Source organism: Mesocricetus auratus, unplaced genomic scaffold, assembly GCF_017639785.1.
Source record: "Mesocricetus auratus isolate SY011 unplaced genomic scaffold, BCM_Maur_2.0 Super-Scaffold_100006, whole genome shotgun sequence".
In the NCBI taxonomy this organism is placed as follows: Eukaryota; Metazoa; Chordata; class Mammalia; order Rodentia; family Cricetidae; genus Mesocricetus; species Mesocricetus auratus.
Window position 1 is genome coordinate 73,240,751 of NW_024429190.1, and position 19,904 is coordinate 73,260,654.

At 38.6% G+C, this 19,904-nt stretch overlaps 1 protein-coding gene across 3 annotated transcripts in view; it reads right to left on the reverse strand.

The window, feature by feature from the left end:
• The window catches only part of Prkg2 (protein kinase cGMP-dependent 2), a 109,921-nt gene that overhangs the window by 32,929 nt on the left and 57,088 nt on the right, over positions 1-19,904 (reverse strand). The window contains exons 1-7 of one of the 3 annotated variants that reach the window (XM_040747467.1): positions 19,775-19,880; positions 19,565-19,633; positions 16,793-16,891; positions 15,524-15,677; positions 13,612-13,748; positions 11,163-11,252; positions 8,932-9,073 (exon numbers count right to left, since the gene is read on the reverse strand). In XM_040747467.1, the coding sequence (XP_040603401.1) occupies positions 8,932-9,073; positions 11,163-11,252; positions 13,612-13,748; positions 15,524-15,670 (516 nt within the window). In that variant the 5' untranslated portion in view covers positions 15,671-15,677; positions 16,793-16,891; positions 19,565-19,633; positions 19,775-19,880. Of the gene's footprint in view, positions 1-8,931; positions 9,074-11,162; positions 11,253-13,611; positions 13,749-15,523; positions 15,678-16,792; positions 16,892-19,564; positions 19,634-19,774; positions 19,881-19,904 lie in introns of those variants that run through there. The other 2 variants (XM_040747466.1, XM_040747468.1) reach the window with 2 other exon arrangements.

Genomic DNA, 19,904 nt, shown 5'->3' on the forward strand with positions numbered 1-19,904 from the left:
GTAGACTTTGGAAGTTAGACTAAATGCATTTTGTGTTATCATATGGCTACAAGCCTATGGGTTTGAATAAGAATGGCTTTCTTAGACTCATATATTTAATGCTTGGTCCCCCAGCTGATAGAGCTGTTTGAGAAGGATGAAGGAGATGGCCTTGTTGGAGGAGGTGAATCTCTGAACTGAAGTTTCAAAAGATTCACACCACTCTCCGTCTCTCTTCTCTCTGCCTCCACCTTGTAAATCAACATGGAAGTTCTCCACTGTTCTTGCCACCATGCCTCTGTTCTGCATTCATGGACTCTAACCCTCTGAAACTGTAAGCCTCCAAATTAAATGCTTTCTTTTGTAAGTTACCTTGGATACAGTGTTTTATAACATCAATAGAAAATTACATGACAACAGTAGTAGTACAGATCTGTTAATTTTATCAACATGTTCAAATAATGAACTTTAGCTATGTATATCCTTTTATTCAATAAAAATTTATGCACATTCCCCCTTTTAATTTCATTGTATTTTTTGAAGTTGCTTTCCATCATTTAAACTTCTAAAGTTGGATGCTGATTCACTGGTACTTTTTTATTTTCTTATTTACTTTTTAGTCCTTCTAGTTATTTCTCATTTTTTCTTCACATGTACTGTTTGTAGTATATTCTCTCTCCTGCTTTCAAGCATTAACAATTTTTCTCCACTGACTGATAAGTTAGTTTAGCATCTTTAAAATCCCACTCAGATGACTTGTTGATTTCTACTTTAAATATGTCAGGGTTGATGAACAAAAACAGTATATTGAGTTTGAGAAAGAAGTTGCTGTATTAGCCTTGTAGTTGTTTGTTGTTCAGGTATTTTGAGACAAGCCTGGAAATCTCTACATGGAAAAAGTTGGCCTAGGCCTTAGGAAAAGTCTAACAATACTATATCTGTTTCTTTCATCCATCCATCCATCCATCTATCCATCCATCTATCCATCCATCCATTCATTTTAAACACCATACTGGGTGTAACAGTGAATACACTGGTATGCTTGTTATTACAAGCTGCCTCAGAGTAAAAAAAGCTTATGGATAAAAAAACAGCAACAATGTCAACATTGAGCACATTTTGCATTTTCTTATGTAAGACTCTTAAAGTAAAATTAAGCTACTCTTTTGACACAATGGTGCAAAATCCAGGCTGACAGAATGTTTGGCTCAGGTGTACTTCTCAGGTGTTAACTCCATAAGTCATACAGAATACTTACTGATGAGTGACAGCTGAGAGCTACTGGATCACAACTACATTTCTCCTGAGCAGTCTCAAGCAGAGAGCTATCAGATGACCTCTGTTTACTCTAAGAACAGTTTTTCTTAAACTGTACATAGCACACAACACATTTCAAAACTTGTTTGAGTTATTCATCCATGAGAACCAGACAAGAGTTTCTTAGCACTGTTGCTTTCATTGGCTAGGAAGGTGCCACAATATTTAAGAAATTACGGCATGGTCAGGGGAGAGATATGGGTGAGAATATTAATGATCCTTTGGCTCTTCAATTTGTACTCAGAGTGTTTCCTGGTGAAGACAACTTGGACCCAGGTAGAATCCGACTTGGAACAAATCAATAAAACAAACAAAACCGAGAAGACTGAAAGGTCCTTTCACTCATGGCTGAAGAAGAAGAACAGAATGAGGTCTTCATTCTTCACCATAGACACAAGATCTGTAGTTACCAGCCAGGGGCACATTTTCATGACCCTCTAAGATACACAGCCCAAAATCTAAACTTAGCTATTACTTAGATTAATTTTCCCCAGAATTTCTGTATTATTTCCTAATGAAAACTTTTTTCCTACTTGCCTTCATTAGATGTCTAACTTCCCATGACCATTTCAGGGGATGAAGGAAAACTACATGCATACATACATACATAACACACAATACACATACATAAATACACATACACACATACATACACACACATACATACATACATACATACATACATACATACATACATACATGTTACAGGGCCCTTGTGATCCCTGCTGTGCTGCTACCAGGTACTCCCACCCTTTCTGGTCCTTCCAACCATCCCAGGATCCCTCAGTCAAAGTAATTTTGGGGGGCTTCCTGCCAACAGCCCAAACCCTAAATTCTTCTCTGCTAAAGCTTGCTTACTAAAATTTTGCTCATGGACTTTATACGCCTTTTGGGAACAATGTTCCACAAGCCTATTAGATCAAGTTTATTAACTGTGTTGTACACATCTTCTAATGCTTTAGCAATCTGTGATCCAAATGTTTTATCAATTTCTGAGTGATGTATTAAAATGTCTGTAACTATTCATGCCTCCCAATTTCCAGCCTGTGGCTTATTTTTGAAGCATCTTAGAAGGAATTTTTTAAAAGGCTTTTCCTATGACCTTGAGGAACTGTGCACCTTCTCATCATATGGTCTGTCCTTATCTTCAGGAATACTTCTCTGATAGTAACACGGAGAACCCTGCTTTTGAACTGACTCAATATTTCCCAGACATATCCCTTTTCTTCCTTAGTTTCAGCTTCCTGCACCCTATAGTTTAAGTCTTTCTGTTGCAAACACCGTGTAGCTGGTTTTTATTTTATACGTTTATTTGACAATACTTTTTTCTCAATGTGGAGACTTAAATTCAATTACCTATCTTGGATCTCTGTCTATGTTCTTAGTTCATGCTCTTTCCCCACCCTCTGGCTTTCCTACTTCTTCCTGCTGCCTTCTTTGAAGATTTCATCCCCCATTTCTATTTACTGGCTCCTACTTTAAGTGTCTATGCCGCTGCTGCTGAGTTAGTTAGCAATTCTCATTTTAATGTGATGTGTTACAGTGACGTCTTATTTACACTGTAATTTTTAATGAGTTGGCAGATTTACCACTATCCTGTGGTCACCATTCCTTGCAGTTTCCCACTCTCTGGAGGGCAGGAGTTCATTTTTTTTTTCACTTTCCACAGTCGTAGCCTTTTTGTGTAAGAAGCAACTCTCATCTTTGTCTAAGTATGTCATTGCACCCTTCCTGGAAGCTAGTTTCACTTATTCCTGCTCAGCGTTTTTAGCATGATATTCCACTGCAGTCTGGCTTCTTTTGTAGCTGGTAAGATATAAACTAAAAATCCCGTCCTCCTTGACATTTACTCCCTTTATATCTTTCCATTTACACCTACCTGCCTTTTTTTCTTTTCAGGTTTTCTTTGTTTGAATTCTTAATTCCCTACAACAAAAGCCAACATCCAAGGAGCTCTGATGATCCACTTGCCCTGGAATTTAGAGGTTCCCCTCCCACAGACTACCGGGGCTGGGTCCGTGTGATCAAATAAATACAGTGTAGTGCTCACTAGTGGCATCAAGGAGCAGGTCTTACAAGGTCAAGTAGCTTGTCCAAAGCTACCTGGATGACACACTGTTGGAAACTGTATACCATGTCACAGAGACATTCAATCAGTCCTCTGAATTGATTCATGTGGAGAAAGAAGACCTCCAACAACCAACACCAATTTGTGAGCCATGATAGATCAGATCCTCTACACTATCCAGTCTGCAACTCTTTAAGTGACCATTGCCTCAGCTAACGTCTGACTAGAACTGCACGAGTGATACTGAATCATGTCATGGTTACTACTGATTGTCAGCCTGATGAGACAGAGTTACCCAGGAGGCAGGCCTCTGAGCACTCCTGTCAGGGATTATTTAGGTTGGGTTAGCATCTGAACAGGTTTGTGAGGTTTACCTTGATTGGGTTAACTAATATGGGAAAATCCATCATAAATGGTGGAGACAGGGAGCTGGTCAAGAGTGGTCACTGTTCTTTGCTTCCTAACTGTGGTGTAACGTGACCAGATGCCTCACGCCCCCACTTCCAGAGTTTCCCATCGTGGTAGATGGTTCCCTCTAACTGTGCGTGGAAATAATCTTTTCCCCCTCCCATTGCTTTTGTCAGATGCTTGTTACTACAAAAATGAAAACAGCTAATACTCTAACAAATCCACTTCCAAACACAGAGCCTCTGAGGTCACAAATAATTATTATTATTTTAAACTCATTTTCGATTGACATGCAAAAAATAGGAGATCAAACAAGTACAATTTGTCCTAGCATAGTTAGTTGGTGTTTCTTTACCTCATAATCAGTTTGCATGTATGTGCATGTGTGTGATACAGTTATTTGTGTATGTTATATATGTGTATGAATATGTGGGTGGAATTTTTTCACCTATTATTTCTTTAAAAGAATTTAAAAATTACATTTATTTATTCTCTGTGTCTCTTTGTCATTTCTCTCTGCTCCTGCACACGTGTGTGTGTGTGTGTGTATGTATGTATATGCATACATGTATGTGTACAACTATACACATGTGTATCATGGTATGCATGTAAATGTCAGAGGGTAGCTTGCAGGAGTCAGTTCTCTCATTTCACGGTGTGAGTCCTGGAGATCAGACTCAGGTCTGTCACCAGGCTTGGCACCAGCAGCCTTTTACCCAGTCGTTAGTGTTTGGTTTGGTGTCTTTATTGTTTGTTTGTTTGCTTGTATAATCCTTCTTTTAGCACCACTCTCTATATTATATTTGTATTGAACACTAACCAAACACTTTTCTTGCTGTATTCTCTAAATTTCTCCATTTTTATTTTTTTGTTCCAGTTTTCAAGTCTCTTCCATTCTCTGTAATTAGCCAATTTTCTTTAAGTTCCTGATTTCTCTTTTGTTGACAATTTTCTATTTAGCATTCCAAATAAGTTTTCTAGCAGACAAATAATTTACAGGTGATAAAACACACACTGCTCTTTGGTGTGCAATTCACTGGATTTGATGTAGATTAAACTACTACACCAGAAATGTGTAGGAATGTCCTCACCAACACTTGAATTTTTATTTTTTGTCAATGTATCAATTGTAGTGACTATGGAATGGCATTTCTTTGTGGCTTTACATTGAATTTTCTCTTGATGACTGAATAGAACAAAATCATCCTTCCCATGCCTGCGTCAATAATGTATTTTCAAGGTTTTTGACTATTTAAAAAGTAGTTGCTATTATTATTATTATTATTATTATTATTATTATTATTTTGGTTTTTTGGGACAGGGTTTCTCTGTATTGTTTTGGAGGCTGCCCTGAAACTCGCTCTGTAGACCAGGCTGGCCTCAAACTCACAGGGATCCTCCTCTGCCTCCCAAGTGCTGGGATTAAAGGCGTATGCCACCAATGCCCGGCTGCTCTTTTTTATTATTGATGAGTTGTGGGAGTTTTTTTCTGTTTTGTATATTCTAGACACAAGCTCACTGTTATACCAATAAAGTATAAATATTTTTCCTGTTTTACATCATGCCTATGTGCTTTCTTGGCAGACTATACCAATAATATTTATGACATGTATAAGTCTAATGAAGCCTTTTCCCTTTTCATATTAATACTATTTGCTTTCTAAAAAGTCTGTGCCTATCTCAGCCACAGTTGAATACAGTATGAGGTAGGAATCAGGTTTTTAATTTTTTCACAGGTGGCTATTCTCCAGGTGTTCCATTGGTGTCTTTAGGAAAGGACAGCCTTATTCTCTCACTAATGTGCATGTCTGTCTGTGAACTTAAGGTCATGAGTCTGTCCTTACACCAATGTCACATCACTATGATGACTGTAGCTCTGTAATAAGGCTTTGACACTGGAAAGTGTAATGTTTCGTGTGTTGCTCTTCTTTTACAAAGTAGTTACTAATTCTTTTTAACATGCATATAAACATTAGAAAACCATTCTCCATTTCTAAAACGTGTCTGCTCAGATTTTGAATGCACTGAAAATGAATCTATAAACCAACTTGGAAAATATAGACATCTTTAGACAATTTTGCTTTATAAGCTATTACTTTCTACAAATCATGAGCATAGTATACAGTGCCATATAATTATTTGTATTCTATGATTTTCAGCGAATAGCTATTATACATCTTTATACAATTTATTTCATTATTTATTCACAATGGTGATACTATTTTAACATGATATTTTATAATTTCAATGTTGTTATTTTATTTCATTTATGAGTTTTTATCATTACTCCATGAAAAAGAGAATTATACTTATTTATTAATTTATTTTTTTTTGCCCTCAGTGGCTAACTCACCTATTCTAAGTACTTCTTTGATGGATTCTTTAGACTTCTCTAAGTAAGATGAAAGAAATAATAAAAATAAAATAATAAATAAAATTTCACAATGTATTCAAATAAAAAGAAGAGACTCATTTGATTTTCTGATTGGGTCCTTTCTTGGTTTATTTCATTTCCTGAAACCTATTACAAGGCTAATATTCTAAGATGGGATCATCTCCTCTTGCTCTCCATCTAATGTCCAGTACCAGTCATTAGGTGTGATGTTAACGAAAGGTTTAATCCTAACTCCCTATCCACTAAGGCATGTCCTCAGTAAACACCTATGCAGAAGTTTTCAAATGTGGGTCTCACCTAGCAGGATGCCCTTTATCAAGGCTTAGATATTGATTTATTTGTATTGCTCCCCAGTGCCTTCAGGCTTTATACATAAATTAACTACATCAGGATGGACCAATACAAGCCACTCTGTCATTAATTTAAAACGTCCATTGGATATTTAATTATTACAGTCTTATTTTCTCAGTAGATGCCTCATCTGTTAGGTATTTCTCCAGACATCTTAGATCTCTTTTTGAAAGCCCCATGGCACTTATACATCTACTTTGCCTCTATTCTTTTGGCAATGAGTGCCCATGGTAGTTAGTATGTTTTGTTCCCATACATTTATTATTAATATATTTTTAACATTAGCTTGTCTTTCCTGGAATTTCACCTCCAGAAGTTCTTTGTGTCCTGACTTGACAGCCTATTATTTTAAAAAGTATATGTAGTGATGCTTAGGAACATGGGCGTAGTTCCAGCATGGATCCATTTTCATTTCAATTTTTGCTTCAATTTTTCCAGTAAGAGCAGCTTGTGGCCAAGAATTCTTAGAGGAGGCTTCTTCCATCCCTCTGCCATGAGCTAGCGATGAGAGAAGCATATCTGCTTGCATATACCATCTTTGTAAGTCTGAAATTTATTTAACCTATGTGGTCTCTGCCACAATAGGGAGTTCTCTAGCTTCCTTTCCCACAATGTCCAGATCTGAGTTATGTCTCCTATTCCTCAATGACACAGCTACTAAATGAAACTTCTAGGTCATTTAGAGTTGCTGGTCCATGCCAGTCAGCAGCTTCAATGTTGGCGCTGAAGACTTAACCTGGGGCTTTGCCCATGTGCGGCAACTGTTGTACATCTTGAGCCCTTCAGTATTCGGTCAGCATCCACCACTGAGCATCATCTGCACAGGCCCACGGAAACTCCTGTGTTGTCTAATGAACACATTTACACATCACTAACACTTTCTCATGTCTCATCTGGCATTTTTGAACATTTTGCAGCAACAGTAATTTCACGATATCTCAGTCTTAAATGTAATTGGCAATTGAAAATTCAACATTGACATTTTAAGCAACTAAAATCACTAGATGCTTGTTTTGTTGGCTGATAAATAAATGAGGAGGCTAGATAATTATGGCAAATATGGGAGTCTCTGCCATCTATCCCTATAAATATTAGATATACTATCTGAGGTTTTAGAAAAAACAGCTATGAAATGTAAGAGATAAATTTAATAAACAGTATGCAGCCCTCACAAGAGATTTTCTTCCTTCTAGAGTGTTCCAGAGTGTTTCCCTGAAGGGCTGTGGGAGGCACAATCAATGTAGGAATTGTGAGAATTGTGAGTAAGAGAAGTGATTGAAGCCTGGTGTTCACACCGCACCAGTTCTGAAAGCTGTCTTTCATGGACAAAATAAAGCTTGAATGGACCAAAATGTTTCTTGGAAATGAGCCAGGCTTCACATGAAAAGGTTCTTATTTTACTTCATAGGAAAAGATCCCTTAGAAATTAAACCTAACAAATGTAATCACTTGGGCTAAATTTCACGATTATGCCAATTAAATCTATCTTATTCACTATTGAATAGAGTCACTGTGAAAGTTTTAACAAAGCATTTGCATATGGTAATTGACCAGTAAATAATGGAATTTTCTTACATCCTAACACTGAGGTAACAATGTCTTTGTAAGTGTCAAATTCAGATATAGCCTGATAACTCTTCAAGGAGGTATGCAAATGGACCTTGGGAAGCCACCTTGCTTCCCAACCTGTAAATTTCCCCCTGAGGTCCAAAGTGCCTTGATTTTCCCTCAGGATGAGAATCAAGTTCTACTAGTTTCCCACTGGAAGAAGTTTATGTGGTATCTTTTGATGTTTTTGTGTGATGTCCAATGGATTCCTATTGGGAATTAATGGACTCCAGACACAGATATGAAGGAAATCTGATCCTCATTGAGTCTATAGTCTCATAGATTCGCTGCCTGTTAGAACAACTAGAAAGATTTCTCAAATGCTACAAATGGTCCCATGTTTCCTTCTCTCCCTACTTAGAAAGTGGATACCTGGAGACAGAGATCACACTAACTTCTTTATTCTTCACAAGGCAGTTAAAATGATTAAACAATACTAACAAATCTAAAGGCATTTTATGCTTTGACTCTTCAGCTACTGGAGAAACTGCTCAAAGGTTAAGAGCACTGGCTGATATTGCTGAAGATCTGGGTCAGCTCCAAGCACCTACATGGTAGCTCACACCTATAACTGCACGTCCAGCGTATTCGATGCCCTCTTCTGGCTCTGCAGGCACAAGGTGTGAAGGCAGTGTGCGCACGAGCACACACACACACACACACACACACACACACACACACACACACATGCAGGCACTCCACCCATACACATAAATGCACCAAAATAAGAAGAGATTGCAATTATAGCACAACTTTGTTGTGGAAATATTCCACATGATACTTCGAGTAAGAAAACTTGCCTTACCAACTTAAGGTAGCCGTCGGCATCCAGAATTAAGTTTTCTGGCTTCAGGTCTCTGTAGATAATGCCTAGTCGATGCAGATAATCAAACGCTTCTGTCACACAGGCGACACAGAATTTGGAGGTGGGTTCATCAAAGCTGCCTCTGCAATGACATTGCTTCTTAATACTCTGAATGTGTCTTTGGTGCTTTTCTAGGCATCTATACTGCTTTATAACATTTATATGGTATGTGCATGTGCATGTGTCAGTGTCGGTGCATGTGCATCATGGTGCACTTGTGGAAATCAGGCGTCAATGCTTGACATACCGCTTATTGGATTAAGGGTTTTGTTTTGTTTATTGATACTGTATACATCATGCTAGCCACCAAGCTTCCAGGAATTACCCACCAGAATCTCACAGGAGGAACACTAGGGTTACAGATGCATGTTACATGCTCAGCTTTACATGGTTATGGGGACTCAAATTCCTGTCCTGATTCATGTGTAGTAGTAGTTTGCCTCCTGAGTCATCTCCCAGCCTATATAGCAATGTTTTTTTTATATCATCAACATTAATAATATTTTATTTGTTGATGTCTATGTACAAATCATAAAGAAATTCATGGGAACACTTTATAAAAACTACAACAATTTCACTAAAACAAGTCTATATTTATGCAATTCTTTCTGGTTATCACACGTGAACATACAACACAGGAAGACTTAGACACCTGTGGCATATCCTAGAGATATGCAACTATTTCGATGAAAATATTGACCAAATCTTATATAATTTATCACTTGACTAAAAGTAGTTCCAGTGGATCTTGTCTATGTAGCATAAACCAATAACCCAAGAGAAAGTCAGCCATAGCACTTCCCTATTGGGCTCTACTTGAACTTTTATTAGAGTTACTATATATAAAGTTACTATCTAATTTTATACACTGATATTTTTAAAATGTGGAAGTGATTCCTCATGTTCCATAATCAAAAGGTGTGATTTTGGAGAGAAAACTCAGTTTGATTCCTGAAAACTCAGCATCCTTCACTCTCCGTATCCTATGGTAAGTTTTCCAAGCTTCCAAAGCCTGGAGAGTCATGGCTCAAAGATGGGTGTGCTACTACTTACCAGGGATGCCCTTTTGATAAGCACAGTGCCTACCAGGCGGCACAAACACTCTTTTCTAAGGATACAGATTTCTAAGCAGAATTAGCTACTAAAGCAAAGATGCACTGTGTTAACAATTCTTCGGAAATCCTGAATGTCTCCTTCATTTTCATGGTTCTTCCCATTCGAATCCCATACACTCTTAACACAACATTCATTTACATACATGCCTACCTCAGTGGGTCTCAGTCATAAGTGCACTGAGAAGTATTTGAACAACTTATTTACTGGACCCCACTGCAATGAAATGAATCACAAGTGGTGTCAGAACACAACACTTTTGGTTTGCAAAAGCTCCCCATGTAGTTGTGTCATGCAGCCAAGGTTGAGGGCCACGGTGTCAAAGAACAATGTCCAAAGGCTTGCCTGTCACTAACTCCCTTGCTCTAGCATGGTATGCCCTCCCGTTCCTCGTTTGGTGCCTTGGTCTTCTGCCTTCCTGCTGTTCTTGGTCCACAGCTGTCTTTCCTCACCTCTTTGCCCTTCCCAGTCTTTGTCATTATAGAGTGTCCCCCCAATTCACCACTTCCTTACAAATATGCAGCTTCTCTGTAATTACTTAGTTTTCATATTAGTGGAATATTTTAACATCATCCATCTTCTTCAGATAAACTCTAAACATGTGTTTCTAAAGTTTATACTTTTATTACCTTTTACATAGAAAATTCTATATCATTTATGAAACATCTGAACTTACACCATTGTGCCTTCTACATAAAAACTGCTTAGTGGCCATCTGTGCTTATGACTATATCAACACCATTTCTTTAACAACAGCAAACATCTGTGGACATCCAACTCTGCTCTGTTTGAGGGAGGACCCAGTCACTCTCCATCAAGGTCTATTTTAGGATCTTGAATCTGAGTTACACACAGGGTCTGCTTTCTACAATACATGCTGTACACCTGAAACCTTCAGCCCATATACTAGAAAGGTAGTAGACTTTATAAGTCCTCTATGATAGTTCTGTAGCATTAGCTAGCAAAATACACCCATAATCATGCCCTAGAACCATCCTCATAGCCCAGCATAGACGTGAGTTGATAAGAGCTGTTGCTTACAGATATCTTTTCATTACCTGTCCCTTAATATGCTCCACAGCTCCCCACCTAAGCAGGCCTCCAGAAGCATGTATACATATTTATTGTCCTTGAAAGTGCGATATAATCTGTGGAGACAGACAAAAACATATGATTAGGCATGTAGGTTCTAACCTCTTTAAGTTGGTTAAGTTACTTAAGCAACATTTGAAAAAAAAATGCCTCCCATTTCCATACAGATATCCAACAGCTGCACAGAGCTTCTCCCAAACCCTCTTTGATCATTCCCATTGCCTTGGGTCTCCGGTCTTATCCTGTACTTAGCACAGACTGGACATCTGTGTCTCCATTTCACTGTCAAAGTGTTGCGATCCTTGAAAGCACCAAAGCCATCTTCTTCATAAAGTGGTTCATTATCCCATTACCAAATAGGGCCTCTCCTTCCTCCCCAAAGCCACAGGCCTGTGAATGTATCACTTTAATACATTCCTTACATAACAGTTTGTTATAGTCATGTTGTATGTCCTCTGACTGATTAGCTAGTCTTGGAAATAGACTCAGGGACAAAGACCTGTAAGTAGTCATCCTGGTGGGGGATGACTTGGCAAGGACACCTAGAGGTGGGGAATAGCCTGGGTGAGGGGGCTAGATGCTGTATGATCTAGTGTCAACAAAGGTCCACATCTAAGGAGTTCTGCTGCCCTGGGTGACCCTGGAAAGTAGATGGGGAGTAAAGTGGTTCAGATCATTAAAAATGATGCCTGAGAAGGACAGAGTTATTGTGCTTTACAGGCCTCCATACTCAAAGCTGGGGTAAGAGAGCCCCAGACCTCAAGGAATATGCTTGAGCAGTGTACCACATTCAACACTTGGGTGAAAACATTTTCTGGTACTTCAAATTCAAGAAGAACCTGTGTGTGGGGGCATGGAGAGATGGCTCGGCAATTGCAGCACTTACTGCTCTCACAGAAGACCTAGGTTCGGTTCCCATCACCCACATGGCAGCTCATAGTCATTTACACTGCCAGCTCCAGGGTACCCATCACTCTTTTTGGCCTTCATGGCCATCCCTTATGCACGTGGTATACATCCATACATGCTGGCAAACACTCACACGAATAGAATAAAAATAAGTAAGAAGAATAAGAGGAGAGAGAAATGGGGAAGGAATGAGAGGAGGGGGAGGGGGAAAACAAGAAGTAATGGTTCCCTTACTACTGACACCATACCCATATGGAAGCAGCCAGGAGAGCTACCAGATAACCCACAAGAACAGAAACTCCAGGAAGGGGTCCCTCTAGAAGTTGAGCATAGTGGCAACATTTATAATCCTAGCTCTCAGGAGCAGGAAGATGTCCGTGAGTTCAGAGTTATCCTGGACCACATAGCTAGCTCCAGGTCAATAAGAAAATAAAAGAGTTTGAGAGTGTAGGCTCCATAGCTATAGCCAGGGCTGAATGTCACGCGGGACACCTATTTTCCCAACAGTTATACAACTGCACCTTCTCATTTTACATATAAATTAATCAGATTATATATTGATTATACGTTATTTATATATTACTGTTGATAAGCACTTACTGGAAAATACACATGTACATTTCTGACTTGCTTCCTCATAAAGGACCAGTGATGTAAACATGGTCATCTCACCACCATCCCTGTCTAAATCTGTATATCTCACAGCATAGTAAATGTCTCCCTTGACTGCTATCCTGTATGTCAGGAACTTTGCAAAGAGCTGGTGTTGTGAAAACGAATACAACCCTTAAGCTGCCCATCACAGTTCATTAGTGGCTATTAATTTTACAAGGTAATTCTGTAAAAATATAAACATAATTGAATGAATACTATCATCATTGCCTGGCATCAGTCTTATTTTTTTAACCATGAAAACTGAGCCTGAGAGTATGGATATGTAGGAAGATTTTCTCAAGGCATCTGGTATTTCCTGTAGGCTGCACATCACCAGACATCACTGAAACTGCACTTAGGAATCATTAAAAAGGAAATGAAAAATTGAAACTGGCTTATATCAGTAGCTCGGGATACACAAGGGAAGAGGGTGATAGTCTAGACAGTATCTCTTCCACACTGATAACAAGTACAGAGTAAAAAACTAATAACTATCAGGAGATGGGCACTTTGTAACTTTGCACTCTGGCAACTGTGTGTACCCAAATGCCCCTCCCTGAAGGAGTTTAACATCCACCCACACTGAGCAGCAGCTTGTGGGCTCCGGCCTTCCTTCTTCCCTAATTCTACATCAGCTTTGGATGAAATAATTAGTACCAACTATTCCATGATAGGCCCCTATGCATGCATGTGTACTTGTGCCAGCACACACACACACACACACACACACACACACACACACACACCACATTAGCATGGTTTCCCTAGAATAAAAGCAATTGGAAACTCCTGCCCAAGATCTCATAGGAGAATTCAGAGTAATGCTTCCTGGAATGCCAACTGCTCACTTACTTCACGATGAATGGGGAACACAGCTCCTCCAGGATCCTCTTCTCTGAGTAGACATGTTCCTGCTGCTTAGTGTCGACAATGTGCTTTTTCCTTATACACTTCATCGCAAAAGCGACATTCTCATTTTTAACTTTAACCTAGGTGAGAAATGAAAGACTCATAATTAATGCATTACAACCATTTGCAATATGGACTACAACATGTTAAGTAATGAGAGTTAAAGTGTTTTGTATTTAAAGATTCTATAAGCTTTTAACCGCTTATCCCTCTAGAACTGATTTCTATAGAAGTTTATACACTGACAATCATTTTCACAATGCTTCATGCAACTTGTTTCTAAAATCTTTGCACTGAAGTAAGAAAAATATCTGGTTAAATTTCACTGAGAGAAATTTTTAGTTTTGATTGTGCAACATGGACAGCATTAATAAGAATTGCCAATGTCTCTTATTTCTTGATGTTTGCCTCTAATTTTCAAAGAAACTCATATCAAATTCTGTATCTGTGAGCAGCCTACTAATCACATAGGTCATTTAAATTTAATGATTAAAAGTAGAAATTTATCTCTTTGATTGTATCAGGCATATTTCCAAAGCTCAAAGGGCACATCGGGTAATAGAAGCTTAGTGATATATGTCCATCATGGTAGAAATTGCTCTGGGACACTAAAAGGGTGCTCCTCTGTGTGCAAAAGTCACAACTTCTTCTCAAAAGAAAATCAAGGTTGAACCAACTAGACTTTTTCTGACAGTTATAAAAGTGCATAAGCAGACAATACTGGTTAGTAAATGGAGATGACTGCATCCCATATTTTGTTCATGTTTACCATTGGTGTTGTCTATAGATTTTATTTAAGTGCAGAAATTACTGCTTCAGTATTTAGTATCTAGGAAAGATCTTAGTATTGTTAATTCAATCTATTAGCTGTGCTTGTGGTAGAAAACACCAGTACAGAGCAATGTCTACATTGAACATAGAACATTGCAAACATTTTTTCACTCTGTTAGAAAGTGTTTTCCCTTCACCCATCAGACATGAAGTCTAGAATTTGTTTGAACTATCCTTGCGGGGCCCGTGGTAGCATTTCACAGCTGTTCATGCCCAGCCTTCCTACAAACAAACAAAGGCATCAACATAGCTCCTGGAGGTCATTGTACAGTGAATTATTAAAAATTGGCTAGGTCAAGAAGGGCTTGGTAATTGCCACGGGCTCAGAGCCATCTGCACCCAGCAAAAGCACAGATTTCTAGTGAGCACTTTCCTCAGAACACTTGATCTGACGCAGGACTTCTGCGATGTCTTGGGAGCTGATTATTAAGCACAAACAGGTGATGCGGAAGATAACTGAAATCAGGCTGCAGCTCCCAGCTGTCTTGTTGAGTGCTACAGACGGCCACTCTTCAAGCATCCTTCTTTCCTTTGTCTCTGATGGAAAGTTTTACACAACCCAAAAATAGGGTAATGGAGACAAACACAGACAGACAGGTGGGGTTGCTTAAGGAATATGACTAGAAAATTGAGGATTCCATCTACGGTATTTCTGGGGCCATGTTCTCCTTTTCTTTAATCTAGAGAGATAATGTGTTATAATTGCACACATCTACGTACATGTAATTTGTCGCTAGGAAATACATCTTTTACATTTCATAATCTTTCAGAATGTTCTCTTGGTAAATTCTCCAATAATTACTATCAAAATACATTCATCACAGGATGCAATGTCTGAAGTCTGGCAGAGCATCTAATTACTATTTGCAAGCACAACCAGACTGAAACATTTACTTCCTTCAGTTCAGAACTCTTTAACGGAGCAATGATAACTCATATATTCTTCCAACATAAGCTGAGTACAAAATAAAACAACAAAAAATCAGAATGCTTCACTCAGATGCTTGAAACGTAAACCCCTTACAAGCTCCACTCGTCCGAACCCACCAACGCCCAGTGTTGCGATAATCTCAAGGTTCTGGAATGGGGAGGTTGAAGAGAATCTGGCCACCTTCTCTTTCAGTTGAATCATCTCCAGAGAAAGGGCTTTGGATAACTTCCAGTTAGACATAGAGCGCCTGAAGAGAGAGGTGAGATGTCACACACACACTGAATCATACCGCCACCCTGCCATTCACAAATTCTATTCTCCCAGGGCACATTTCTGCCCAGAACACTGTCTGCCAGTGCAAGGAGACTGTCCTAACCTTGACAGAGATGTTTTGTCCACATCTGGGACGAAAAGCAATGGGATCAAGGATGCATCACACATAAGGACTAGACAAAATTCAAACACATTCAATGGGAAGTAAAATGGGGGAAATTTGTAGCATTTGAAACACATCTCAAAAGAGCTGTTAACAAATAACCCAGAAAGGGAGGCAGTGGAGGAGAATGAAACCAGTCACTTTCTTTGTCATTCATGGAAGGCCACACTAAGAATTGATGCTGCTTGTCAACAAGGCTATTCATTTCTCATGCAGAATAACTGCTTTATGAAATATGAGCATACACTTTACATCTAAGTATTGCTGTTTATAAAACACATATTTTGTCTTTGAATTAAAACTTACTTACATATGGATAAACTACTACTATAAGAAGCCACAGGTACAAAAAATTATGAATGGATATATTGAAGAAAAATATTGATTGGACACTAACTCAAAATTTAGTCTTTCTAGAAATTTATAGTGTAACTCTCTAGAAGCCCGTTTCATGAACATAAACTTCAGCTTTCGCTTGTGAGGTCTTACGGTCTGGGTTTAGCAGAGTGGAGAATATTCACCAGTCTCAGCACAGAAATACTACCAATAAAATTTACATGTTTTTTCAAGTAATTGTAATTTAACAAAAGTTCTCTGTTAAATTACTAGATTTGGAGTGATCTACTCAACCACCTCCTACTCACAAACACATTCTTGGAAATTTTCAAAAACTTCAAGCTTCTCTTCATCTGTAACCATGTACTTTTGAAGGAAGTCAGTACTCAACAGTATTCCCTTTACCAGGAAAATTGTCCCTCAAATTCATACACAACACTCAATGTTTTTACTTATAGCCTTAAAAACTCTCCACTCTTGAGTTGAACTGGTGTCCCTAGAATGCTCTAGCCAGGGCTCACTGAAAGCCACTCTTCAGGGGATCACAACCTATAGTTGTTGCTGTTGACAGAGAAAACCAGCTCACTTACTTTGCATGTCTCTTTTCATCATCACGGGTCAGGTTGGCCACATACCCCTCAAGGTATTTTTGGAGTTCTTCAAAGGTCCCAACAGTTTGGTTGAATGTTCTAAATAAAATAAAATGAATGCTCGGTTGTGAAGTTATCAAGGCAGTTTAACACTCTTTGCTCCCGTTTCTCTGTTTCTATGTCTACACAGGGGAATATACATGTGTGTGTGGTGGCCATTGCCTTGAGTGTTTTTACTCAGGAGATGTCCATCCACCATTTCTTAGGGCAAGGTCTCACATGGGCTTGGAGCCTGCCAATTAGACTAGGGTATCTGGCTAGCAAGCCCCAGACACATGACTCTCTCTCTACTTCCCTCCCTCCTTTATTAATTACCTAATAGTCATTTCACATGTTTCCTCAAAATTTCAAAGTAAGAAACATAACAACTATGCTCTTCCTGCACTATAATCAAAAGAGTTTGTTTAAGATTATGAAATAGGGAGGAAGAAATAAGAATCTATAGATTTTTCTGTCACTCTATTTTAGTGTAAGTACAGTAACCTTTGTCAAGCTACCATCTGGTGAGTGTTTCTCATTTGCCAAGGACTATGCCAGATGCTGGCTCTGCAGTCACAATGTACAAATGATATGTTTATGTGTCCCTGAGGCTAATAGTAGGTTGATAGGACAGGTGCTAAATAAAATAAACTGTAAGTATCAATTTAATCATACAGTGTCATGAATTGCTGTAGGATCTTAAGCTGTTCTATAAGTTATAATTGCAGTCATCATTTCATTTATAATTAATACTGGAATAATTTCCAGAGTGAAATGAGATGTTGGTCACAGATACATAGCCCAGTGGTCCCAGAAATCTAGGTCATAGGCCAACCTACTTGAACCTGATAGGACATTTTTCTCACCCCAATTCATATAATGTTTCATCTTTCATTGTGGCAGATAGATATTCTCAACCCAATATGCATGTAAATTAAAATTCTGAAATTATAAACCTATACATTGTAAAGTACATAAAATTATTGTATTTTTTTCATGGATTCTGAGTGACGTTATCTGATCTATGCGATTATGGGTGAAGCCCATTCTTCTCTTCTCATATATTTTCTCCTGGCTTCTGGAACAATTATACCACAGCTGTTACTCAGAACACACATATATTTTTAAGAAACTCACAAAAAATAAGATTTACTCATGGGACTCTATTGAACTACTATGTTTTCCATCCAACAGCCATCACCAAGGATGCCTTTTTCTAAACACATTTTGCATTTCCTCAGCCCTGGGCCCTTGCAGTTTTACTTCCCCTAGAGTGACTTCTACAGTTTATCCTTGCTTAGAAAAGCCCAATTTTAGGAACATTCCATCAATTAGAAATAAAAAGAAGCCTTTTTCCACCTCACAGAACCACGGTTGCTTCTTTCTGAACATGTGCTGTGGGAGCCTGGTGGCAGGGTTGGCAGAATGAGTCGGGAAACCTGGGCAGTAGGCCCTGTCCCTTCACAGATGCCATTGCTGGGAGGAGATATTTAAACCACCTGGGTTCACTTGTTTTATCTGTGGGAAAGAATTAGAATAGCTTGGAGGGATATTAAAATTACCTTCTAGATATGTTAATTTTTAGATATGCTAACATTAGGATTGTGTGGTTTACACATTGTACTTGGCTTTTGGAGAAATTATAGAAATCTATAGACAAAATAATTGTGTATTTTAAATTTCCATGAAAGTACTATAAATATGGCATGGGTCCATGGAGCGGGTTGGAGATTAGAAATGCATTGATGACTAATGAACATGCATTGTGAAGTTTACGATGTTGTTCTATTTTTCAGTGTTTGAAAATTTCCATGACAAAAATTCTTTTTGCAGTATTCTAATATTCTTTCCAATGTTTCACATCTATGATTCAGTCAATACTACAATCATCCACTGACTATATTCCACTGTTATACTATCCTGCATTTTACTGATTTTGTTAATATTTCATAGGAGCGTGTCTTGTTTCTTTGGTGGCACCATCACTTCACATAGGCAATGTCTCAGTTTTGGTTTACGTGAATCGTATTCCTTAGACTGATTACACAACCAGTGAATATTTAACTGATTAATGAAGGGTTGAAGGACCCAGGTTAAAATGGGCTTTGAAATAATGAGGGAAAACAAAGTGAGTCTTATTTTTTAAAGTATCGTAAGAATGATATCAATATTGATGCATATCATTAAAAATTACTACAGATGGTCATGCCTTCTAGAATGATAACCAGTTAACATCTTCACAGGAAGATTCTGGGCTGGGAATATGGCTCAACAGTTAGCAGCACTTGCTGCTCTTGAAGAGGACCCATATTGGGTGCCCAGAACCTATGTCCAGTGGATCACAACATCCCCTAACCCCAGCTCCAGGGGTCTGGAGCTCTCTTATGGTCTCCTTGGATACTCACACTCATAGCATAACCACAAACACATAAATAAACCCACAGAAGCACTAACAAACTGATTTCCCTGAAAGACACAGAATTTGAAGCAGCCGATCACTGAAAATTACTATCAACTTTTGCACACAAAATATTTAGCCTGCCTGCATCTGCCACAGTGGAGACAGAGTCTGATCAGGAGGCCCAGATCCTGCTCATGAATTTTAATAGGATGCACTTGCAGCTGAGCATGACCAGCATTTCCAAGTGGTGATGAACAGAGAGAGATCTGAGTCATAGAAGCCAAGTCTTCCAAGTAGCAGGTGCCTGCGTTCTCCAACACCAGGATACTCACTCTCTGTCTATCACGAGGCACGCAACATCATTTTCTTCAGCAATTATATTAGCTGATCTGACGTCATCACTGTAGAAGAAAGAGAGAAGTCATCTTTCACCACAATTAGAAACTAGAAATCTGTTTTGTTAGGGAACCCAGGACTTTATGTGAATTCATACCCACACCTAAGCCATCCAAAGACTACAGTGTCTTTAAATTATGTCCTACTTTGTATTTAATCCTTTAGAAATGGACTTGAAATGTGTCCCAATTAAGGTTATGTGCACAAAGAATTCAGGGGAGGGAACTGTGCTTGGAGCACAGAAGAATCACCAACTTCCATGTGGAATCTCATTGT